The 27,435-nt window shown below is 36.9% G+C and overlaps 1 protein-coding gene across 2 annotated transcripts in view; it reads left to right on the top strand.

The window, feature by feature from the left end:
• The window catches only part of DNAlig3 (DNA ligase 3), an 85,963-nt gene extending 58,888 nt beyond the window's left edge, over positions 1-27,075 (top strand). For both annotated transcript variants that reach the window (XM_083120795.1, XM_083120796.1), the window contains exons 14-24: positions 1,257-1,380; positions 4,101-4,213; positions 5,491-5,595; positions 6,665-6,811; positions 7,177-7,329; positions 9,416-9,487; positions 12,684-12,737; positions 14,814-14,873; positions 15,226-15,311; positions 19,843-19,912; positions 26,745-27,075. In XM_083120795.1, the coding sequence (XP_082976921.1) occupies positions 1,257-1,380; positions 4,101-4,213; positions 5,491-5,595; positions 6,665-6,811; positions 7,177-7,329; positions 9,416-9,487; positions 12,684-12,737; positions 14,814-14,873; positions 15,226-15,311; positions 19,843-19,912; positions 26,745-26,858 (1,098 nt within the window). In that variant the 3' untranslated portion in view covers positions 26,859-27,075. The remainder of the gene's footprint in view (positions 1-1,256; positions 1,381-4,100; positions 4,214-5,490; positions 5,596-6,664; positions 6,812-7,176; positions 7,330-9,415; positions 9,488-12,683; positions 12,738-14,813; positions 14,874-15,225; positions 15,312-19,842; positions 19,913-26,744) is intronic.
• Positions 27,076-27,435: the final 360 nt, after the last annotated feature.

The following is a 27,435-nucleotide window of genomic DNA, read 5'->3' as shown; positions in this document are numbered from 1 at the left end:
ATTTGTAAGTGAGAAATTCATCTGGACTGAAAACAGCAAATGCAAAGAAACTCAAATGCATGTAGCACTTGAAAATTTCACATACCATATGACACATTGTGCATGTTGTTGGGATGTGACTGCCATCTTTGTCTAGCATGCATGCTAGTGCCACCATTTCCACTCACTTGAACCTTACATTCTTTCAGCTTACATTACAACAAATTCCTTAGAGAGTACATTAACCTCTAGTATGGAATGGTTTACTTTTCTGACATCTCAAACGGATCACCCTGTATTTGAAATTATAAATTGGAGAAACATGAATTTATATTTCATGAATGAAAATTCTGATTTGAATAATATAATTAAGAGAATTTGAAGAATGTAGGTTATTTTCATTAATTTGAATATATGACATGGGTGTGTGTTTATGTTGATAATGGTATTGATTTTTTCACTACTACTTGCGCCAAGAGTAGGGAGATGTTAGTGTATGATTCTTTCAACTAATTGGGATGATTCCAATAAAATATAGAACAGTAGTCTCCCTCCATATTCATGTATTCGGTTTCCACAGTTTCGGTTATCTGCAGTTTGCCACTGTTGTTTGTGAGGTAGTAAAGTGTAAAAAATTCAATCTAGTGTAGTATTCCTCTGACAATCCACATAGGAAAAATGACATCTACAATGTGTGTGATAAGATGTTAGCGAAGATAGTAATAGCATTTACAAACTAGGCACCTTTTCTGAGTACCTTCATATCTTTTGCTCCCCGAAACATGAAAGCATGTTATATTGTACATGTTTCAACTATATTTTATAATGTATATGTAAATGGACACAACTTATCTTAATGGTTTGCTACTATCTGTGGTAAGTCTTGGATCACCAGTGGATATAAGTGACTTCTGTATTAGCAAGTGGATAAAATACAATTTAAATACTTTTGCAGCAGAGTGGTTATCATAACATGGTCCAAAGTCAGGAGTTCTAGACTGGAATTCTGAATAGATCATGGATATTTCACCCTCATATTTACATTTAACCTAGAGAGCTAGAGAAGTGACATAAAATAATAATAAGAAGAAGAAGAAGAAAATGCACAAAATTCCAAGACTTATTAAACATGTTGTGAAAAAGGTTGTGTTCATTGTTGATGTTTCTCTGTGGTACGTCATTTTCTGGTACCAAAATGTGAAGAAATTGACTCATGAAAATATTGATATTTTTCATCAGTGTTTGGTTTTATATAAAAAGTTTTTATATTTTAACAGAGCATTTATGAACCTGGTAAGAGACACTGGTTAAAGGTGAAAAAGGATTATTTGCTAGGAGGAGCAATGGCTGATAGTGCTGATTTGCTGGTACTTGGAGCATGGTATGGGACAGGAAACAAAGGTATGTCATAGGGTTCATAAAACTAGGAGATAGGAGTGAAGCATTAAGATTCTCATGAAACTGAAAATGTAATCTTCAGTTTTTATGCTGTCCTCCACTCTTTATCATTGCTAAAAACTACAAAGGCTGTCGCAGAGAAGGTGAGACAGATTTTTTCCTGGCTTGGGAACACTGCCTATGGTTTCGGCACTAGTCACGCCATGTAGGATGACTCATTCTGTTTCCGTAGCAAGTTGTCACATGTTGCGAAACCACGTTAGTGAGCAGCTGCGTTGATTTACGTGGAACGTGTTTCGTTTACCCCTCCAGGTTTTTGTGTATAACATTGCTTTTCGTGATGAGTATTCAAGATGAACAGCGACATGCCATAAAATTTTGTTGGCGTTTAGGTAAAAGTGCTGTGGAAACATATGCAATGTTTCAACAGGCATATGCCGATCAAGACAGACTGAGTAGAGCCACAGTGTACCGATGGCACAAGTTGTTCAAAGATGGGTGCGAATCAGGCACTTTGCTTCCGCATCCTGGACAAAGACCGTCCATGATTAACGAGACGCTAGTGAATACTGTTGCAGCAGTTATTCGTGATGATAGGCATATGTCCGTGAGAGCACTAAGTGCACATTTGGGCATATCGAAGGACACCGTCTACCAAATTTTGTGTGATCATTTGAAAATGAAGAAGGTTTGCTCCGCATGGGTACCACATTTTCTTAAAGCAGAACAGATGCAGCAGCGTGTGGATGTTTGCACCCAGTGGAAGAGACGTATGGAAGATGAACCCCTCATTCTGGATCGAATCATAACTGCCGATGAAACATGGATCCATTCCTTTCACCCGCATACAAAATAAGAAAGCAGCACATGGAAGTCGCCACAGTCGCCTCGCAAGAAGAAAGTGCGGCAACAGAAGAGCACAGGTAAGGTGATGCTAATCGCATTTTGGGATCGAAGAGGCATGGTGTACCAACACATTGTCCCTCCCTGGCAAACGGTGAATGCAGAGTATTACCAAAGAGTCATTGAGACTCTGCGCCAGCACGTAGCAAAAAAGAGGCCGCATTTGAAGAACTCCTTCATATTGCACTACGAAAACGCACACCCGCATACCGCGCAGGCTTTTCAGGATTACGCGACGAAGAGAAAAATAGAAATTTTCCCACATCCAGCATACAGCCTGGACCTTGCACCCTGCGACTTTTGGCTAATTCCACTTTTAAAGGCCGCTTTACGTGGTCGTCACTTCATGACGAACAAAGAAGTGATCACCGCAGCGCAAGTTTTCTTCAGTTCGCTACCTGACGACGAATTTTCAAAGACATTCACAAAGTGGCAGGAGCGTATGGACACTTGCTTAGCTGTCAATGGTGCCTATTTTGAAAAAAGATGTACGTCTACTCGATATGGCTGATTCTGAATAAAACTTTTGTGGTTTGTAATATTTTTGTTTCATTTTAATGATTCTTGGAGGGGTCCATGTACATGCTTGTCTTTTAACTGCTACACAGTCACGACTTTTTGACCTATTGCGCTCATTTTGGTCTCAATCGGCAACTAATGAACCATATTTTCACCCTCATACATTTGCTAGCCAATGGAGGTCGCTGTTTTCCTATACAGGAATTAGTCTCACCTTCTCTGCGACAGCCTTTGTATATGTTAGGAATAGAGCATATTAATGGGCATCTTAGGTTATAAGTAAAAGGCTGGCAATATACTGATATTTCTGTAATTAACCTTTATTAATTTGTATAAATACCTAAATAGAAAATCAGATGTTGGTATCAGCAAAACGTATTTTATGCATGTTTGACCCAGTGCAGTAGTGGAGTTGAAATCTTGATAACATGTCCTACATTACCATGTACTGTTTTTGTTAGACGGTGGTCCTTAGATGCAAATAAGCTACTGTACCCTAATTTTAGAATCACACAACCAGATTGAATCAAAGTAAAGTATTAATTACCAGAAAACCGCTTGAGAGTTTGATTGGAACTGGACCTACATATGCCTCCACCAGTTTAAGAACGTGGGACCCCTTGATTAAAGGCAATGACGTTAGCACTCTGCCACTGGGGAGACTTGAAACAGTTAGAGAGAATGAAAACAATTGAACTGATTTGTTTCTTCATATGATGTGTATTTTGTGTTCATAACAAATGCATTCTCTATCAGTCTTGCACGGTTTTTAAATCAAGCCTTTTAAGTGCCATATCATTATCTTAACTGTTCTGGGATGAACTGAGAATGTTTCATAGATTACATATTTTTTGTCCATAACATGAATTGAAGACATATTTTTAAAAAAATAGAACCACTGCATCACTTATTTATTTTTATTCAGTCCAGTTTTATTTCACATAAGGGATAAATTTTACGAATTACTTTCGACTGATTTATATTTATGATTTGTTAACATGTTACTATAATTGGGTAAAGGTAAATGTTATCCATTTTGCTTGGTGGGAAGTATTCTATGAAAAGTATATTGTAATTATTTTTTACCATAAAAATACACAATTTGATAAATCCTAGCAATTATACATATATATTCCTCATTTACATTTACAAGTATAATCAATTTTATCAAATTCACATAATTATACTGAACATTTGCAAGTTCCTCTTTAAGATTCATCATTTACAACTTGATGCAATATGTTATTAGTAGGAACTCATTTTATAAATATGGCTTCTTATTCATGTATTTCTCTTACCAGGAGGAATGATGTCAGTTTTCTTGATGGGATGTTATGACCCAATGTGGAAGAAGTGGTGCACAGTTACAAAGGTTCACACTGGCCATGATGATGAGACTTTGGAGCGTATACAGGTTAGTTGCACTTTTATAGTGAATTAGTGCAGATTTGTCATTTTATGGACCTTCCATATTTCCATAGTTACATTCTGATTGTTGAGTTACATTCATTATTCAGGTACAGGTGCGCTGTATATGTGAACATACTATAATCTTGACAAGTTCTTTTTTAACTATCAGTAGGCAAGTACAGCAACATGAAAGAAAACAGTTGAGAGTGCAAGAAAAAATATGGAAATACATATGAGAATGAAATAATTTCAAGCCAATTGAAACTCCTTATTCCATTGTTGCACCTAACAATGATTTTAGAAGTCCAAGGAATTTCAAATTTGTAACTCTCAAACCTTTCTTTGCCTTTAGTAAAACTTTACTGTGCCTTTGCTAATTTACTCTTTTCTAGTTTTTGCAAAACAAATATATTTTCATGTCTTATTTTCATGATAGTTTCAGCTTGTTGCATGTTTTGGAAGTATGTAAAGACAGTTTGTTTGCATTAGAACCGTATTCTTATCTAGTGATGTATCTCACAACATTTGATCTCTCAAAATGTAATTTATAGATTCACCACTGTCTCATGTGCCAAGAAAAAAATATTGAATATTCTACTCCTTGGTAGGGAGAATACATGTAAATGGATAGTTGAATGGAATAATGAAAGAGATGCACCAAAAATATCTATGCCTTGCCCTGTATTCAAATACTGAGGTGTGGTATGGTACTTAGTTTTGTATAAAACAGTGGAATAAGATATATTATTTTTTTCTTTATTTTACTTACTTCATGAATCGTGACGTACTGCAAGATTTTGCACTCCCAGAAATTCTGCACTCTAGGCTGCAGCTATTGAAACATGGCAGTCTGGCCTATATTTATAAACCAATCTACCAGGGGTGGCATCAGACACCCTGGTGTGCGTGGGTCACTGGATGGCTGTCAAACTATTTTTAGGTGGGCCACACCTGCAAAGAAAAATGTACATTCATTATTATCTATACACTTTCAATTTATTTTTTTCACAGAAATTTGTCCATTACATTTTGACAGGGTGGGTCAGCAGATGAGCCAGCATGCTTTTGGAAGAGCTGTGGCCATCTCTGGCCCACCCTTGGTGCTGCTCCTACCACCTACTCCAAAAAGGTTGCTTTAGCATAGTATTTAAAATGAAATAACATTTGATTTGATAAGCATTTCAGAGGTATATGTTGCAATATTAAGTGTTTTTTTGGATTGTGTGTGTTCCGCTCATACATAAATTTATATTTAAATGCTCTTATTGATGTTATTTACAGGATGAATTGCAGGTGGTAAAAATTAGCAAAGACCAATCAAGAGTTCCAAATTGGCTTAATTGTACGAAAACAATGATTCCAGATTTTGTAGCCAAGGATCCAAAGGTAGGTTTATTTGTGCATTTTCAAAAACTTATATACGCATAATTTTCAGTACTATAGGTGTATATTTATGTTGCATTTTGTCCCACCATTTTGCGGTGTAAGGTGCAAACTTCGGGCTCCAGCTATGGGACGTGCAAAGGTTCGAGGCTCCTGGAGGAAGCATAACAACTTTTCTCCTGAGATATCAGCCTGTGTATGGGACCGGTGGCCACCCACCATTGTGGGGAATTGGGGAGCTATGAATGAGTAGCGTAACCCGGTCATGAAAACCTACAACAGCATCCATGGGTTCGTTGTGCTGACCACATCACCCAGTAACTGATTGGATAATCTCCCACCTTGGGTGAGTGAGTATAATCAGTTGGGAGTGAGGCCAGCAGTCGGTAGGTAGGCCCGGGCCCTCAATGGGCTGTTGCACCACAGGTTATTATGTTGCATTTCAGAAAAACATTATTGCCTGCATGGTTGATTTTATTTAAAAGTGCACTACAGAGTGTGCACATCCAACCTCATGTCAGCGTGACATGGGATTCATCTGATTGTTTTAAAATCGCTTGTCATTTCATTAATGGCTGAAGTAAATAATTTGTGGCATGCCAGAAGGAGAGAGAAATGCATAGAATCCCTTGTATACTTTACCACTTTCAAAGTGTATTTAAAATATATATGTATGTATATTAATTTTAGAAAATAACTAATTTCTTGTAAGTCACAAAAGGGCTCTTTTACCAACAACAAAAATCACATGCTGAACAATGTATGTAAAATGAAGAAAAATGTTCTTGTGTAACACAAATTAATGAAGATATTATGAATATTTGTTTTCTAAATGATGCACATTGCTTGTGACACTTATACTTCAAAAAAATAAAATCAAACATAGTACGTATATTTCTTGTTTAGAAACAAATATAGTCCTTGTTTACGAAATGTATGTGACTTTATTGTTTTGATGGATATTTAAGATCTGGTTTTCTGCTGATGTTTCAAGGTTTGCATGTTTGGCATTATTCATCTTGTTTTCGTTTTTCATCTTATCCATATCTCTGTTTTCCTTCTACACCCTCAGGATATGCCAGTGTGGGAAATTACAGGAGCAGAATTCACAAAAAACACTGTTCACACTGCAGATGGAATTTCTGTAAGATTCCCAAGAGTAACAAAGATCCGTCATGATAAGACATGGAAAGAAGCAACAACACTTCCTGAATTAAAGGTTTGTGTATTTCATTTTCATGTATTTTAACAACAGCCATTATTTGTACAATTATAATTATTTGTGTACACCATTAAAAATGCAACACTTGTTTAGTAGTAAGTTAAAACATTACAGTGATGTAAAAATGCATTTAAAACACTGGAAAACCTTAAAAATCAGGAATTTTATTTGACAAAATAAGTGGGAACCCTGATTACAAATTACAATAAATGTCACAATTTAGTCACTAAGTGAGTCTGAAAATCACATAATTTTGTACAATTTAGCTTCCTGCATCCCCCTTTCTTTGGTGGTATGCCAGCCAAGTTCTTGCCACAAGCTGCTGCTTTCATATTTTTTACAGCATTTCTATATTGTTTCAGGGCTTGTATACAACATCTAAGAAAGGAACAGATTTTGAAGCTGCACAGACTACTGATGCTAAGGAAAGCAAAAGCAAAGAATCTGTGGACAGTGAGACTTCTACTTCATCTGAGGAGAAACTTAGTCCTACCAAAAGAAGAAAGAAAGATGTGGTTAGTTTATGTGTATGCTCAGTTCTCAACTGATGTTTTATTTATATGTTTACCAGTATACGAGGTGTGGCTAGAAAGAAACCGGATTGTTGTTGCTGTCGACAAACGACAAGCAGATCAAGGTCAAGCAGTGCATGAGTGTATAACGTGATATCCTGCCTATCGACTGTGTGATTCCCCAGGGTGCGCGGCACTCAGTTCCGCTGTAGCTTGTGGACGAAGTGAACCGTACATCTTTGCTACGTCGAAAAAATGTTAAGTGTGAAAGTGGAACAGCATATCAATTTGAAGTTTCTTATGAAACTCGGAAAATCTGCCACAGAAACTTATGGTTTGTTGATGGAAGTATACAGAGATGAGTGTTTATCACGCACGCAAGTGTTTGAGGGGTTTCAAAGGTTTAAAGATGGACGAGAAGTGATCGCGTACGACTCGCTTCCTGGACGGCCTTGCACGTCGAAAACGGAATCAAACATTGAAAATGTCGGTGAATTGATTCGAAAAGATCGTCCTTGAGTATTCGAGCTATTGCAAAACAACCAACATTATTAAATTACGGTGCTGATGACCCTTCGTGAGCGAGTAAGAAGACGACGACCTGTTTGTGAAAAAGCAAGTCATGTCTTCTTCATCAGCATAATGCTCCTGCCACACGGCATTGTCAGTCAAGGCCTTTTTTGGCCAAGCATGGGATCACAGTGTTAGAACAGCTACCCTATTCGCCAGATATCACTCCGTGCGACTTTTTTTTTTTTATTCCCAAAGGTCAAATCAGCACTGAAAGGAACCAGATTTACGACCGTAGAATGTGTGGAAACAAAAGCGACGGATGTCATGAACATAGTTTCAGAAAATGATTTCCAGCACTGCTTCCATAAATGGAAGATTCGTATGGAGCAGTGTATCGATAGTTCAAGGGGGTACTTTGAAGGGGATAATGTTCGTATTGTACAATATAACCAATAAAAGATTTTGTATCAACAGTCCGGTTTCTTTCTAGCCACACTTTGTATATGTACTCAAGCGGATCCTGATCTTGATTAGTGTAAGAATGGGTGGAAAATATATGTTGCTGTGGCAATAAACTTTCAGGTTTAGGAATGCCAAAGAGTTATCTTTTATGGAAGAAGTACCAGAACCTTTCTTCTCGGAAAAAAAAAGACTGCTTGGCTGCATTTCTTCGTGACAGTTCAATGAACATTCCTCCAGACTTTTTAATGTGTTGTGTTTGTCTTGTGCAGGTCCCTTTAATACCTTGCACAAGGGGCTTCTTACATCCCTTGTTTTAAACTTTTAAGTAAGAATTTTAAAGGGGCTATTTCCCCGTATACATTGAACGGTGCAAAATGGTCATATGTGCCGACATACGTAACAATTTTAATTCAATCAATCAATCCAGTCCGAAAAATAAAAGTTACATTAGTTGTTATTGCAATGTTGCAGGGCACGAAATTACAAAATTTAATATTCTGTGCACAAAGATCCTGCACTGCTATCATTGGCTCGGTTATCTGGCATGCTTATGTGATGAAAAGTCATAAACCAATTTTTGGACTGGAAAAACAGGGTGACGATTATGCAGTGAAATGTGGTATACCATCATTTCCTTCCTAGGTGGGCATAATTTTTCAATTTTTTTCTATAAAAAATACTTATCTTAGACTTTCTTGTATTTAGGAAAGATACATAAACTGCTTTAAACTATGATAAGGTGCTTCAAAATATTTCTTCCCCATACTTTGTTTAGGGAAACATCCTTTCCAATAACTATTGATGGTTGTTGATACTCTTCAACACTGATCAATACAATTAAATTAATTTATTTCTTTGTTGCATTGTTTGCTTAGTATATGTAAAACTTCTCAGACAGTCCCACATTAATAACTTCGATTATGAGTCACAAACATAACGTAGGAAACATGTCAAGGAAACAACCAAATAAGAAAAATCTCAAACATTTGAGTGGTGATGATTGCATGCTGGACCCAATTTTGTTAGTAGGTAGAAAACTGTAATATTTTTAGCATTAGTACATGTTACCTGCAATAACTGGAAAATAATTGAGGCTTTTGCTTTCTTCATTTAGGATGAGGATGCATCTACTTCCAAGAAAAATAAGAATTCAAAACATACCATGAAAGATGATAGTCCAGAAGTGGTAACTATAGATTATTTGATACAATAATTATCATAGTATTTACATTTCTTTGAATTCCATTGTGAAAGCCCTTCAAAAGCACATTGGAGCACAGCATAAGCTGCTTCAGTAGTTAAGCACATTGAGTGACCAACTCCTGATCTCACCACCCAAGGTTTAGAATAAAAGTCCCAGCCTGACAATGTGGATGGCATTTAATTTGCAGTCATCCTCATCATCACAACAGCCTAGAAATGAAAATGTGACTTAAAATAAGAAAAATATAAAGTGCAGTATGGTACAATGCACACATGCATACTAACTATATCACAAAATATAGTTAAAACAAAGGAGAAAGGAGCTGATGTAGCCACATACACTATTAACCTGAAGATATTTAATTTTCACATAAAAACAAATTGCATGACCTATTGTCTGTTACATAATTTAGAAGCGCATTATATGCAATCATGTCCAGATATTATTAGAATAATTAAATCAAGACAACTTAGATGGGCAGGCCATGTGGCACAAATGGGAGAGGAAAGAAGTTTACAGGATTCATGATGGGAAACCTGATGATACAAGACCTGTAGGAAAGCCAAGATGAAGACCAGAGGGATAACGTTGATGGACCTAAAGGAAATAGTAAGGATGGAAAAGATTGAATTGATCTTGTGCAGGAAGGCTTGTGTTGCTGCAGCCATAAACCTTCAGGTATAAGAATGCTAGAGAATCAGTTATTGTCTATTACCCCCCAGTGGCAGGACCGAGTTTCAACCTATCTTAATTAATAACTTTCAAGGTGCAATGCTAATTCTTTGTCGCAAGTCATACAAGTTCTGTACTGTTGTGTGATAGATGTGGGTTTCCAGAAAACACCAAAGCACGGACCAGGGGTGCCCATCCCCCCCCCCAAATCTACTCATGTGCCCCCCCCCCCAAATTATATGGTAATCATATGGTTCAAATTTTTGAAATAACAGAAAGCTAGCAATCTCAAGTGTCATAATTATATAAATATGTATTTAAACAGTGTTTGTGGTTGGAGAGCAAGATTTTAATAACCCACAATTTGGGTATTTAACTAAAAGATCGAAAATTACAGAACCCTAGCTAGAAATTCCTAAGGCCGGGACGAGAATATAATAAGGTGCCTCCTTCAAAGAACTCACCCCCTCTGCTTGGGGTAATTACAATTTTTTTAGTAATCCATAGCAATAATTACACGGTTTTCATCTTAAGTGCAAATTTCACTAAAGCAAAATTTCCCTGCAACAATAAGTTAGAAATGCGAATTTGACACAATTTATTTTCCTGTTTTATCAAGTAATGTGCAAGGTGTTACTATGAAGTACACATTAAAAAAAAAAGGTAAAGTGTTCCCCTGTGCATAGCACCATGCCATGAAGGCGTATAGGGGGTGTGGGGGTAATGCCCCACATTTTCTTGATCAGTACACAGTTAGTACAACTATTACAGCATAGCCTACAGGGAATCAATAATACAATAATATTGCTAATAGAACCGTATCATCAAAATGACTCACCTGCTTTAAATTAAGCCGTATACCGACACTGAACATTATATTTTGAGAAATTATATTATTAATAAATATCGAGAATATTGTTTGTCTTGTAATGCAGCTACAGTATAATTCTTCACAATCGTCTCATGAAAATGCCAGACACGTATTTTTGTAACGCAATACTGTGAGCAAAGCGAACAAGAACATTTTTATATCCATTTCTTTGCAGGCTTGCAAGAATATTAATTTAATGGGATGTGAATACTTTCATAGGATCCCTCGATATTTACTCTTTTCCAGCTTCTCTTTTCCCATGTTCGGCGCCGAAACGTGCGCACACCATATCGCTAAATATAGTTCCCAAATATAATGTTCGAACCCTAAAGAAATCCCTTGGCAATCTAAGATATTAAGAGCTCCATATCTCCTCCCCTCAAATTTAATATTCAATCCTCCAACCAAAATTTTGAACTTACTGTTGATATTGAAGAGTACCTAGATATCCAAAAAAATCCCCTCCAAAAGAAAAAAATCTCCGTCCCCAAACCACATTTTCCGCTACAATCTCAGACGTAATATTAATACACAAGATTTGGATATCCCCCCAAATTTAATGCTCAGCCCCCAACTAAAATTCCCAAGATAATCTAAGATTTAACACTGATATTCAATAGGCGGATATTGTCTCCCTTCCCCCTCCCCCCAACGTTTAATCCTCAATCCCCACCGGGATCCACGTGTTGATTTAAGACCCAACATGTAAGAGTTGGAGAGCGCCCCTTCCTTAATAATAATATTACCCGTTACAATTTCCTTGGCAGTCTAGAATTTGCTCTTTATGTAGCAGCAAAGGATAGTTAATAACGTAATTCAACTTGTGCAAAATGCTGTACTGTTTCACATCAAATTTCCATCACAAAAAATCGTCCCCTCCCCAAAAAAAAAGTTGCTTGGACATAACGTGAGTCCACAAACCCACCTGTGGGCATCACTACCTCTAAATACTTCATTTTCTTCATCTGATGGATTAAATATGGTTTACCTAAGGTGTAAACGTCTTTACATTTATTTTGGAAAAATATATAAATGTTGAATTTTATATCACATTATGGAAAAAAATCCCCCCAAAAAATTTCGATGGCACAGTGTGCGCCATAATTCCCCCCCTGTGGGCACCCCTGGCACAAACCATAGACTGCATGATGCTGAGCTCCAAACTGGCATATTGATTTGACTTCATTGGATGTCTGAAGATTGTGCAAATCCTTTTCATGTTTTCCTTGGGCACATGAACACAATACTTTCCATCTGTTACAATTGCTTGTCCCTCTAATGATGATGCTAGGATAATTGGAGCTGAAATGAATGTTTCATGGACTCCACAGATTTCATTTGAACATACATATAATATTTGAAAATTTACTACAGAGCTACAAGGACTATAAACTGCACAAGCCCAATGTTTGAATACTTCCTCTCTGGGGTATCCGATTGCATGCATGCATTCTGCCATATACCTAATACACTCCTCTGGACACTACCTCTGTGTGTGAAATGACCATGTTGCAAACACAAGTTTACATAGCTTCTCTTGAAATTTTCTCCTGAACATTTATACTTAAAATGCTATAAATATTCTCATGTGCATTTATTTGTAAGTCCATTTAAATGTTTTTGTTTACTCTGCAGGAAGAAGAGAAATCATCTCCATCTAAGAAAAGAAAAGTTGGGTCAGCAGAAGAGGTAAGTGTTTTTTTTTTTGTTTTTGTTTTTTGTATATTTGACAAATTACTTCTTTCAGTAATTACAGTGGGTGTGGTGAAGCTTCAGGACAGGATAGATCAGGCACAGATGAGATGGTTCGGACACATCAAGAGGATGGATGCAGAAAGACTACCATTAAGAGCTTACCATGCACTAGGAGTGGAAATAAGGCCAAGAGGGAGACCAAGATGTCTGTGGAAAGAGCAGATAGTGGAGAGTGTTAGGAGAAGAGGACAAGATTGGAACACAGTGGAAAGAGAGGAGTGGTGGAAGACCAGGAAAAAATGGAGAGGCTTGACTTCTATGCCGACCCAGCCAGAGGCAGGAAACGGCAAAGGATAATGATGATGATGATTTCTTTCTTCAGTGTTCTTGCTTTATATTCCATGCACAGATTATTTATATATATAGTACACACATTTTATGTTGACAATTATACCATTTAACCACTTGCCTGATAAACCCGAGTTAACTCAGAATTTGTTTTTGCTTTACATATTATTTACCCGAGTTATCTCGTTAAAATCGTGCAACTGCAGTGCACTTTTCTGCCTACCCGGACAGACTCGTTTGAGCTTTAAAAGGTGTTAATTCCCATTTTGGCCACTAGATGGAAGGTGTAGATAGCTTGTCGAGGTACTGCTGCCATCTACCGGATTCCCATGACACTACGTAGTTGTCACCTTCGTTGTGTGAGAATAGTGCCAATACTTACAGAGCGTTTTTGTGTTGTGAATACATTCTGTTCATGTTTTAGTGTTTTCCATCGTGTGAAGAACGACAAGCTTACAGACAACAGTATAGAGGAGGAGGAGGAGGAAATGGACGTGAGTGGAAGTGATACAACAGTGGACAGTGTGTGTACTGACGAGACAGATACAGATAGTTGTGGTGGTGTACAGTCGCCTTCCAAAATCTTTGCTTTGGTATATGATTTGTTGGGAAAGGGGTACTGTTTGACAATGGACAATTATTATAACTCACCACAACTTGCAGATCTGTTCATTTCGAAAAAGACTGATGTATTTGGAACACTGAAACGCAGTAGGAAAGATGTACCACAGGCTCTAAGAACAGCCAAATTGAAGAAAGGTGAAGAAGTAGGGTTGCAATGCGGCAAAGTGACAGTCATGAAATGGAAAGATAAGAAGGATGTGACATTGTTGTCAACCATCCATTCTGTTGAAATGATGACTGCAACACAACATCACAAAGCAAAAATTAAACCACGAGTGGTGGCTTATTACGACGACAAAATAGGTGGTGTTGATCAGCATCTTGCTTCGTACGCCACACCAATGAAGCGTGGCAAAAAGTATTATAAAAAGATATTCTTTCATCTGTTGGATCTGTCTCTTTGGAATTCAACATTAAAATGTGAAGACATTTTATTTTCCACAGTTTATATGCTATTTTGAAACATTTGTAGTACTTTCCATGTTTGTACCAGTTAACTCGGGTTAATAATTATGGAGGTTTTTTGAATAGTTTGGTAACCTTATTTAACCCCAAAAATAGAATTTTATTACTGTTCCTTAATTGCCGATATCGGTACATTACAAACACACAATAAAAAAAAATGTGTAAAATATGGACCATTTTTGGGAAAATAATGTGTCAGGCAAGTGGTTAATGTGTGTACAAAGATTTTTGTTGTGCAATTATTTTAACTTTTATTCTTATAGCATTGTTGTTACAATGCCTGTGGAGTAAGCAGAAAGATTATTCCTTGCAAATGATCCTGGTTTAATAACAGGGGAGGTTAAACGGTTCTGTGTGGGACTGGATTCTTGCCAGAGGCAAAGGATTTGACTTTACTTATCATATCTCAAATGACTGGTAGCAGTCCATGATTAACTTAATTTCTTAAACATAAATGCATCTTCAGCAGTATCTGCATGCACAACCTCCCAGAGTTGCCCACAAGCACCCAAGTTATCAGAGGCTGTGTGAACCCCAGAGCAGCTTTATATGATTGTAGTTGTAAGTTCCTCTTTCTTTCTCTCTCTCTATCTCTTCATATCTTACTCAACAGTAATATTATCCTTGTTTCAGGAGGAAAACACTCAATTACCAGGGGAGGGAAATGAAGCAAAATTATATACTTTGAAAAGGGTAAGTTTACTATTTACTTTATTTACATATGACTTTTGAAATATTAAATATAGTGAGAGGATACCAAGTTTTACCTTCATCAAAGTGCCTACCACCCTTCATTTAGTCGTGATGCTAAATGAAACCTGTAGTTTCGATTAATGACACCAGCACTATACAAACTGAGTGGAGAAAGCAAGAATATTATGTGGAGGGAGGGTGTATTGTGTGGAAATGGGGATGAAGGATGGAGATGGGGTATTTGCTGAAAATTCTGTGTTATGAATGCGTATGTATTTTGTTTTGTATTAATTAGGCTAATGTAAACTCTATTGTCACAAAATTTTACAATCTACATTTATTTATTTTCTAGCCACTTCCAGATGTATTTACTGGAGTTGGGATGGTACTTGCAGATTCATTGGACAACAGAGAGGAGTTGGCGAGATACTTCATTGCGTATCCTTTTCTTAGTCAGGTTTGCTTTAGTGGAAATAAAGTATGCAAGTAGTTTGAAACAATTTTTTCTTAAAATGAGCAAAAAAAATTCAGCAGAACTTTTCTATCTCTTCTCAAGATGATGATATACAACTAATTTCTTAGCAATATTTTATGTCACCATTAAGCCTTGTTTCCATGATTATGAAAAACTAAATATGCTGACCAAGGCAGTAAAATATTTTATTAAAAACATAAACTAAACATAACGTTTCAACCTTCTAGCAAGGTCTTCTTCAAGCTCTGTATCAAGTACAAAAGTAACAAGATACAAAAACAGGGCATTATATATACACAAACATTACTCCTTCCAGACTATTACAAAGTTGTTCTGTAACTTTGGCTTTCCCTCGTCAACTGTACTTTCACCTAAAAGGCTAAACATATTTACTTCCATATAGAATGTGGTTGGGCTTTATATCTTACGCTCTTTTTCCTTCATTTTTCTTCCTTCTCCTCTCCTCTTTCTCTCTTGTCCTTTCCACTCTTTCTAACACCTTCTTCCATTCTTTGTTTAACTTCAGTCCCCCATTCCAGTTCATTGTGTCTTCTTCACCTTTCTTCTCTATTTCCTTGGCCTTCCATTTTCTCACTAGCATTTTCTTCTCCCTTCCTATCTGCTTAGCCTCATCCCACTCTATGTCATGTCCTGTTTCTCTCATGTGTTTAAATATCGCATTTCTCTCTCTCTTAAGTCGTACATCATCCCTATGTTGTTTCAACCTGTCTTTCAGCCTCTTTTTCATTTCTCCTATGTACACACTCTGACATTCTTTACATTTTACTTCGTAGATAATCCCTTCCTCTTCCTCTTCTGTTTTCCTTTTTCTTGTTTGCATTCTTCGCTATTCCTAAGATGCTTCTCCCTCCCTCCTGTAAGTTTAAATGCCCACTTTCCTAAGCACTTTGCATATCTTTTCTGTGGTCTTCCCCATACTCCTTATTCCAAACATTCTCTCTTTTTCTTTCTCTTCCAATTCTCCCTTTCCCCTTTTCTTCCATTTATGTCCAGTCTATCCTGCTTCTCATAGCCATTCTTTTCCAGCTGTTTCCATAGGCTATTTATTTTGCCTTCTTTTTCACATTCCTTCGTGCATATTTTCTTTATTCTGTCCTCCATATTCTTTATACAATTTCTTTTTGTCACTTCACTTACATCACTTCTTCTGAAGAAGAACTTGCTAGAAGATTGAAACGTTACGTTTAGTTTATGTTTTTAATAAAATAAATTACTGCCTTGGTGAGCATATTTACTTTTTCATATTTTATGTGAATGTCTAAGGAAGCTTTTGTCATTTAATTGTGAGAAATTTATCCCGTGTGTAATTTGTTTCATTTGCTTCCAAGTAAGTGAAATTGTTTACACTATCTACTACGAAAATTATAGCCATAAGAATTCTATCAAATTAAAATGTCTGCCTTATACTCAATCGTGAAATCATTGCTTTGGTTTTAATATCTGTAATTTAACTCACAGCATGACTAACACGTTACTACTACCTAGTTTGAATAAAATATTTCATAAAATGTTCAAAACCTACAGGACAGCATTTATAATTTTACATGTGATCTAGACTACTATGCTTCACACAATTCAAATCCAATATCCTGCAATTCCTGTACCATACTCAGTTTATAAACCAGCTGCCACTCAGGCTACAGTGAAAAAAGGTTTAACCTTTTGCCACCCAAGCATCTCGAACGAGATACCCAAATGTAACCCTCACTGTCCCAAGCGTCTCGATTGAGACGCTGTGTCAAGGTCGTAGTTTTTACGTTATAACTTTTCTATTTTTGGCTAGAATTTCGATTTTATTTTTTTATATTGTTCCTAACACATGTATTTAACAGAAATTGTTTTTTGCATTTTTTTTTGTCTTCATGAAAATGGAGGGGAAAAGGCAGGGAAAAGGTACTTCTCTTTTGCGGCTCTTTTCAACGTCAAATTTTTGCCGACAAAGGAAGACCGGCTTTGTTGTTCTAAAGCAATGCTTTTCACTCCCTCCTGCTAAGTGCATTCGAAGGAAGCTTGTTTATCAGTATCCGAAGTCAAAATGAAAGTTTTCCATGAGGGCGCAAGCAGGGGGTGGGGGAGGGGGAGGGGGATGGGGAAGACTGGTTGTTGAATCTGCGTTGTGAGAATGGAATTTCGAAGCGCGCTGAAGGAAACCTTTCCACAAGCGGCAACAGGGGTTACCCAGCATTGTCTAAAAATAGAATTTCAAGCAGCTGCAAGAATTGGCGCTCATTTTTCACTACGTTCTAGCTTTTCGTCCGTGAATGTTGTGTGTAGGTGTCGTTTTGTGCCCAAGTGCAAGGACATTTTTTGGGTGAAGTGACAAGTTTTTAAAATAATTTTTGGGGGTTTTCTCCCTTCCCCCTCCATATATACGCCAAATTTGCATAAATTTTGCTTTTGACATTTTTTTTCGGGGGGAAACACCATTTTTTTAAAGAAAAGTATTTTTGAGGGGATTTACCCCCTTTCCCCCTCCATATGTACGCCGATTTTTTCGGGGGGCGGAGGGGGGGAGAAACCCCATTTTTTAAAAAAAAAGTATTTTCAGGGGATTTACCCCCTTTCTCCCTCCATATATACGCCGAATGTGCATAAATTATATATCTTCTGAATCTGTGATTCATTCTGCGTACAACGGTATATCGTTCATATCTCCGGGGCAAATAGTCTCTGAGCTAAAGTCATTTCAAGGTACCGCTGCATTTTGAAGCTTGAATCAGTGGCGTGCCGACCATTCCTTTTGGGGGTACAACTTAAGTTACATTGGTCATATGATAATAATGCAAATATTTTTGTGTTCCTTACATGTGAACGATAATTTCTATGTGCATTTTGAACTTTTCATATCCTTTTTTTCGGGGGCGGGAGGGAGAAACCCCATTTTAAAAAATAAAAAAATTCAGGGGATTCCCCCCCTTTCCCCCTCCATATGTGCGCCGAATGTGCATAAATTATATATCGTCTGAATCTGTGATTCATTCTGCGTACAACGGTATATTGTTCATATCTCCAGGGCAAATAGTCTCTGAGCTAGTCATTTCAAGGTACCGCTGCATTTTGAAGCTTGAATCAGTGGCATACCGACAATTCCTTTTGGGGGTATAACTCAAGTTACATTGGTCATATGATAATAATGCAAATATTTTTGTGTACCTTACATGTTAGCGATCATTTCCATGTGCATGTCGACACTGTCATGTACTTTTTGCTTGAGGGGAGGGTGGGGGAACAAAATTTTTTCCCGAAATTTTGGAATTTTGAGAGTTAGCCCCCTCCCCCCGCCACAAATATGCCGAATTTGCAGAAATTTCATATAGTCTGAATCTCTGATTCATTCCGCGTACAACGGTATATCACTCATCTCTCTAGGGCAATTAGCCTCCGATCTACACTCATTTCATTGAAACTCTGCATTTTGCTCAAAATCGGCTCGGGACAGAGGTGCTTACATGTGAAAAAGGCCTTGGGCGGCAAAAGGTTAAAGGAAAACCTTGTCTCCTTTGTCATTCCAAGCACCCTCTGCCACATGATTAGTACACATGCAAACCAAACACGTCACTTACTTCAATCATGTTTCTTGCAATAGCTCAACTAGGTGCTGCCAGTGTTCATAAGAAGAGCCAGGCTGAGTCTTAGAAGACTTTGGGAAGTGGATCAGTATAACATACAGATAATCAGATGGTGAAACCATGGATATTTGTGATCCAACCTTACATAGCAATGACAAATAAGGAAAAGTGCACTAACATTGTTGCAGAAGCAATCATTGTTAACCAGTGTGTTTCTTAGTCAATGGACAAGTCTGATTCCATATTTGATTTGCAAATGGGGAGATTTGTCCAGCTGCAAACAACAAGACAATATAACAAGCAGTGCAAGCAAAATAAGCCATTCATGATCCATGGGCCAACGGTGGGCGAAGCTAGGTGGTGAGGTATTAATAGTCCCCAGCCTCATAGAATGAGTGCAAGTGTTTCATCTCAGGTTTTAGATATGCATCCTCCAGTGTCAGACTACATGCAAGATTTTTGATGTGTGTATACTTATGACAAATCTAAAGCTTACTTACTTCATTTGACATATTTTTTTTAGGGATAAACCACTAAAACCACTGAAAATTGATATTTACAAAAAATTACCATAATTTCCTTTGGAAAATTGTTACATGCATATATGGTATGAATTAATGAAAATATATTTTTAAAACAGGAACGAACTGTGTCAAAAATGTAATTTTGTATTACTGTGTACGTAGACTGCCTCTATGTATCCCATGTAGTAATACAGGTAAGAATGATTGTTCGAGAATTGTCTCAATAGTTCCTAATATTTTCATATAAGAAAATTTCATATTAAAATATTAATTAACTATGTTGCATTAAAAATGTTAATGCTTTGCAATGATTCTCATTTACTAACCTGCATGTATAATAATGTACGAAAATCATCTGAAAAATCTTTAACTGAGGCTAGATTTGGTGGTAAAGTGTTGGAATCACGCGAAGCTGACAAAGCCACTCATGTTATAGCAGACCAGAATAAGGTATATGGAGTTTTAAAACATATCTTGTGCATAAAGTATATTAATGTATGTATGTATTCAAGGTAACTTTGTACAATTTTTTGTTGTTTTCCAGTGCAGTGTGATCTGTAAATCAGTTACCCAATCCTTTTTTACCCTCAGAAAAAAGGTTCCGTTACTTCCCTATGATATGAAAATTGAGAGGTTAATCACAAGAACTACTGCCAATACTGTAGTATTTCTATACTTTAGTACATATTTTACTATTTTTGTTAAATGATTATGGGTCATTCCATGTCAAATGAACCAAATTTTAAAATAATTGGTTGCATGACCATTTTAGAAAAAAATAATTTTTAGTGCATACGTTTGTACATGTTTCTAGATATCAAAACCAATGTTCAAAAAAATTTATTGTCATTAGTTCCTCTGGGTCAGCCATGTTTTCAACATGGTGCATGGCTTTCTGTTGTTTCTTTTTGCTCATGTAGCAGTATACAGAAACCTTTAATTTCTTAAAAACCATCAGAGCTAGAGACCTGAAACAAAATTCATTTTGTAGCTAATGAAGTATACTTTCTATGATATTCAAGTATGAAAATTATGGTGGAAATTGGGGTAATAATAGCCCAATTCCTTCAATGAAGGGATTTAGTCTAAGGCTTGATTTTTTTTTCTTGTGTAGACCTGCCTGCAGGGTGTCTGTAAATAAAATATCAGTGCTTAGAAATGCAACCCTTTTTTACAGCATGGGCTCAAACATGGCTGTTCATTGAATTTTGACAGTTTTCGGCAGCGGCGGTGCCAGGATTAATCATTTAGGGGTGCTGAGGGGGTTGCGGAAAGAAATTTAGGGGGTGTGATGCTGAAAATAATGAAAACATGAAACACACATGCAACCTTTCAAAAGTGGGGAAGCAAAGTGGCAAAACTGGGGAAGGGAGGCAAGGACAGTTTACTTTCCCTTGGTAGATAAGGTTTAGCATAGTGCGGGGGCAAAAATAGCAAAAAGCAGGGAGCAACTACACCCCTAATTGCCACCTCTGATTAACATAAATTACTACTGACTGAAATGAAATTATATGTGTGAAGTATATAACTTTAGATTGACATCCATTTTCCAGGGAGACTGTGCCCCCTTGCCCTGACCCTGGACGTCCATGATGATATGTATTAAGACTTATACTCCAAGATAGTGGTCATACAGTGCAAACATTCATATACAGTTTACAGTCTTACTGAACTATGTAGTGAAATACAAAATGAAATTACCCTTGTCTTTAAAAACAATTTTTGAACCTTTTCAATGTAACCAATGGAGGTATTACAAAATACATAGTACCTTCCGTCTGCTACTTCAGTACAAAACGCGAAGTGCACAGCAACTTCATCTTCATTAAAATCCCTTCTGCCACACTATCCCCAACAATGAACTGTAAAATTTCTTCGTGAACATTGGGCATCTTCCTAACAGTTTTTTTTTTTAAAAGAGCCTGAAATGGTACGTTTACTAGACAAGTTACGTGGAACAAATACATAGAACGTATTAACAAGAAAACTACCCTTCACATTACAACTCGCATTAACTACAATTTCCCGATACCTTACCTTTGAAAGCAGCTGAAATTTTTGCTTCAGTGCGAGGAAGAACAAGCAGGAGGAAAATAAACAACTCACATTAAGCTATAGGCAATTATCGAAAACCAAACAGACCGCTTGAAGAAACAAAACGAAGAAATATTCATAACAACAATGCTGACAAAATGAAAAACGGCCGCTGCAGTACAGGAAAGTATGTGTATCGGCATCTTTTTCAGTGCTTGCCTGTTGCAATAATAATGGTCTTACTTCATTATTTAACATTCGGCGCTCAATATGACAAGGGGTGCGGAAGAAAATTAAGGGGTGCGGGGGTTAAATATCTCAGATGGGTCCTCTTGAAAAATTCTGAAATTTTGCACAAAGGAAGCCCTGCATGAACCTAACTCACAGTAAAAATCTCAACTTTTAGATTCAACTCATTTTGGTCAATATGAGGTAAGGTATGTCACCTAATTTCTGACGTTGCGAAGTAAGGTTAAACTACATCCCATACTTAGAATAATCAAGTCTTTCTTTTTCTTTTTTAAATTTGGGTTAAATAAAGCCTCAGAAAATATAGTAACATAAGGTTTTAATACTTGACTTACCAGAAATTGAAATTACAATGTATGACAATTGAAAATCTGTGAAATCTCATTGCAAAAGGCTTGATTTATTAGGTACCCATGACCAGTTGGTGTTGTCAGCTCCAGTTTCCTATTCATTCTCTTTGTCAAATCAGGCAGAGGGGGAACGTGGAAAATCAAGGAAACAAAAAATATATTCTACCAGCTTTGATCCTCCAAAATAAATAGCCTACTTTCAGTGGAGTGCCCAAGGAGGGGTTGGTGGGGGTCATAAACCCCTACCTTTAGCTACCTTTAGCCCAGTATGTCATAAACAATTACGTCAAAGGCAGGATAATGTGGCAAAAACAGGGCTGTATATTAAAAAATAATATGTAACCCCCTCTCCCCTCTCTTTCAGAATTCCTCGGCATGCCACTGCCTATTTTAAGCTACATGTTCTGCTACATTTAAAAAATGTGGGGGAAGCTCAGTTTTGGATTTTCAATTGTCATACCTTCTAATTTCAATTTCTGGTAAGTCAAGTATTAAAACCTTATGTTACTATATTTTCTGATGCTTTATTTAACTCAAATTTAAAAAAGAAAAAGAAAAGACTTGATTATTCTAAGTATGGGATGTAGTTTAACTTTACTTTGCAACATCAGAAATTAGGTGACATATGTTACCTCATATTGACCAAAACGAGTTGAATTTAAAAGTTGCACTGAGAGTTAGGTTCATGCAGGGCTTCCTTTGTGCCAAACTTCAGAATTTTTGAACAGGACCCATCTGATATATTTAACCCCGAAAACTGTCAAAATTCAATGAACAGCCATGTTTGAGCCCATGCTGTAAAAAAGGGTTGCATTTCTAAGCACTGATATTTTATTCACAGACACCCTGCAGGCAGGTCTACACATGAAAAAAAAAAAACAAGCCTTAGACTAAACCCCTTCATTGAAAACAATCAGACTTAAAAATCCAATTTTTTAACTATTGTTACCCCACTTTCCACCATAATTTTCATACTTACGATGCAAAACATACTTGAATATCATAAAAAGTATACTTCATTAACTACAAATTAAATTTTGTTTCATGTCTCTAGCTCTAATGGTTTTTGAGATGTTAAGGTTTCTGTATACTGCTACATGAGCAATAAAAGCCATGCGCCATGTTGAAAAAATGGCTGCCTCAGGAGAACTAAAGACAATAAATTTTTTTGAACATTGGTTTTGATATCTAGAAACATGTACAAACGTATGTACTAAAAATTAATTATTTTGTAAAATGGTAATGGAACCACCATTGGATCATTTGGCATGGAATGACCCTTATTAGTTGATACATGGGGTGTCTGACCGTAAAATAAGAATTTTCACATCCTGTATTGGACTTGAAGAAGAAACTACTTTTCTTAGCAAGCCTATTGCCTCATTTTGATACTACAAGTCCTTGAAAAACTTAAGTTTCTAATCTATATATATGCAACCATGCAGCACAGATTGACTGATGCCTTTGACATCTACATTTTGTGTCAGAAAGGGAAATAATCCTTAGTATGCTAAGGACAGACTGTATAATGAATGAAGACAAATATACCCTTTGAGTATGTCCTACCTCCCTCAGCCAGCCACTAGACAGTTACTAATTCCATCTCTAATTCCTTGAATAGAAGAAACATATGAATGGATGGAGAAAACATACGCAATTTGATAAAAAGGTGTTTACCTTGATGTCCTCTACAGGATGAAAAACTTTTTCAGTACTGTCATGAAAACACCTGTTTATATATACATAATTATATTTTTAGTAGCAGGTATCATTTCTGGATAGTTTTGAGAGAATCTTCGGTTGAGATTTCCATGAGTAGAATACTGGTATAACGCTGTCCTTAAGATAAAATATTGTCACTGATAAGTATCATAGTGCAAGAGGTTCTGCCTGCCTCAAAGTTCAAATCCTGAGTGAGGATAAACAGTTTTTTTTTGTTGTTTTTTTTAAGTATTTTATGCCTCATATTTATAGGGGGTAGAAAAGCAATGTCAGAAACTAAAATATGGAGAATACAAATTTCTACAAAAGTACATATATGTATTAGAGACTTACTTTCTATACTAGTTTTATTTTTTGTTTCCACATCTAAAACATGCATGATAAACTTATTTGAAGGTTTGTATTTTGTACTTTGATTAGCATAGTTAGTCTTACTTTTGAATTCTGGCCCTTTGGCCTTTTCTTGTACGTATAAGAATAAGGGCTTACTAGTCATGCAGTGGAAGGTAGATTACAGTTGTAATAAACATCATCTGTTTTCCTTTGATGCATCTCTGGATAGGGTCCCACACTTCCCAAGTAATAATTCTTATGCGTAGCATCTAAATGCATCTCCATTGTTACAAGAACTCTGCGTCACCGTGCTTTTCTTCTTTTAGAGATGGGCATTTCCAGAAGCAATTAGCATCCCACAAAAGTTTATTAGGGTTTTTTTTTTTCCATGGAAAGAATATTCAAAACACCTTGTATTAATTTAAATTGTGGATCTGCCTGGTTTGATCATCAATCTGGCAGTTTTTTTGTTCATTTTTCTAAATCCTCCATATGTGCTTCTAATAAACCTCAGCTGTCATTTCAGTTATTGTTTGGGGCAGGCTTTGGATTAGTTTTGTGTCTCTCAGGAGCTTGCTGCTAATTTGGCTTGAAGAAGAAATCCATTTCTTTTAGATCTTAAAGAAATATAAGAAAAGGTTGCCTTTCGGGATGTGTTCAAATGTCTTCTGGTGTAACCTAAATAAATCTCTGTTTTCCCTCCAATAAAATCTTTTTTTTAAAAATGTTAGCTATGTTGGATTTCACACATCAATTAATTTTTGACAACAACTTTGATATTACTCCTTCCTACTACTATGAGCAGGACAATTATCCAAGAATCCTTCTAATTCTGTGCAAGCTCAGCCACACACAATGTAGTACCTCTGGCTTTGTAACTCACCTATGAGGCATTAGGACCCACATGCTGTGGCACATCCAGAAACATTTCAAGAGAGTGGCCCAAGATAATAAAATTCTCCCCTGTAGTCTTGTTGTTCTAACTCTTGCCTGATATATCCTCATTGGTCCAAAAAATTTATATTTCAATGTATTTTTCAATTTTCTTCACATCACTCCTACCGAATCACCACAGCTAGAGAATGGTACGGACATAAGACAAATCTTGGGGTTGCCTAAAATTTCCAATATAGATACTGCCTTTTGAAAAATGAGACAAAACCAGACTGTTTGAGACTTGAGATGAGGCAGAGAATGATATGAGACTCTTAGTCTTTTTCTCATGTACTTTCTATTTGGTTATTTTACTTCACTTTTGTACCCTTTGGGTTAATTGTGAGGGGATGAATGAGGCATGATAGGACAAATGCAATGATATACATCAGTGTCTTTACTAGGATTCAAACCTGGGATCTCTGTCTTCGTAGCACACTACACTGATATCACTCCACTATGGAGACTGGTTACACAATTGCTCTGGTTTGAAACTTCGCTAAACTATAAAGTAAACCAAAATTACTTTAATATGCAACTATTTCAGTCATACCAAGGAGATCATCCCTAACTGCAGCACAAGACAGTGTTGAGAATCATTTGTGTACAACAGCATCATCATCAAAATGATGGATTTTAATTGGCAAGATTTTTTTTGTTACATACTAAAAAGGGGGGGGGGGGCATGTCATAGACCCAGTCCCTAAATCTGCCCTTGCATGCATTAGCTTTATTTTGTATAACATCATCATCTATTATAATATATACCTAGTCTTACCATAAATACTGTCACAAAGTTTTAAGTAAATTGACACAAAATGCTGAGAGATATTTTAATATCCTAATAACATTACTGAAATGGATGCATGACAAATCAAAATCACAAATCAATATTCATAATGGCCTCCCTTAGCACGCACACATTCCGTAAGTCTTTGTGGCCACGCATCAATTGAATTACGCAACACATCGACTGGAAAATGAGCAACTGCCTTCAGAAGAGACAGACCGCTTTAAGCTTTCAATATTGGGATGTCTCTTCTTCCAAGCCATCTCCTGAAGCTTGGACCACAATTTGTAGTACAAAGGGTATAGGTTCGGACTTGCAGAAGGCCAATCTGAAGTGGAAATGATGTCTGGAACATTTGCTATGAGGGCAAGCTCATTTCAGTGAAAAAGGTGTAAAAACATCAGCCAAAGTGTACCAGCAGACAGTGCTTGAGAGACTAGTCAAGAATGTCAACAACACCCTCTTCCATGGTCAGAACTGGAGCTTCTAGCAGGATTCAGCCCCAACATATGAGGCCCGAACAACACAGCAGTGGCTGGAGGCAAATGTACCAGACTTAATTTCCACTTCGGATTGGCCTTCTGCAAGTCAGGACCTATACCCTTTGGACTACAAATTGTGGCCCAAGCTTCAGGAGATGGCTTGCAAGAAGAGACATCCCAATATTGAAAGTTTAAAGCGGTCTCTTCTGAAGGCAGTTGCTCATTTTCCAGTCGATGTGTTGCGTAATTCAATTGATGCGTGGCCACAAAGACTTACGGAATGAGTGCATGCTAAGCGTGGCCATTTTGAATAATGATTTGTGATAAAACTTTCTGACAGTATTTATGGTAAGACTAGGTACTTATGAATGTGTTGCTTCTCGTTGCAGTTGCCCAACTTGAACCCCAGGGCTGTTAAGGTGAACATTGATTGGCTGTGGGATTCCATCAAGCTCAAGGATAGGCAACCCACTCAAGCTTATGGTAACAGAGGCCGTTCTTAGGTGAAATGAAGCAGCACATGCATCACACAGAACCACGTTAATTTCTATTTCAATGATGCTGTCACTTCATCTTGTCTGAGCTCATTTAAATCTGCATTTAATTTCTTGATTGAAATTTTCCAGTCACGATTTTCATTGTTGTTTCACTATCAGTAATTTATATATGCTGTATATTGGTTTTTGATGTACCTTGTACACAATAAAGTAATTTTCTATACAAAAAACACACCCTATTCTATATAATATGCCCAGATTAAATGTGCATTTGTAACTTTTTAATATTATGCCTTAACAGCGATTTCTATCCATTTAATATTTTCCTCCAAGTACCCAAAATACACCAGAACCCTAACTAATCAGACAATCTGCCAACTGACAGAAAAGAAATTTGAAAATGCTTAAAATATATAAAAGGCTAATGAAGCACTTAAATGCATTAAATGATGTCCTGAAGGGTAGCCGCGGTAGCTCAGTCGTTAGGGCGTCTGACTACCATGTGAGAGACCTGGGTTCGATCTCCAGCGAGGGAAAACCTGGATTTTTTCCACCTGTTCAAGCAGCTCCAGCACCCACCCAG

Source organism: Lepisma saccharinum, chromosome 4 (genome assembly GCF_977018435.1).
Source record: "Lepisma saccharinum chromosome 4, izLepSacc3.1, whole genome shotgun sequence".
Lineage (NCBI taxonomy): Eukaryota > Metazoa > Arthropoda > Insecta > Zygentoma > Lepismatidae > Lepisma > Lepisma saccharinum.
The sequence above is the reverse complement of the archived record's forward strand: the minus strand, read 5'-3'. Positions and strand labels throughout refer to the sequence as shown.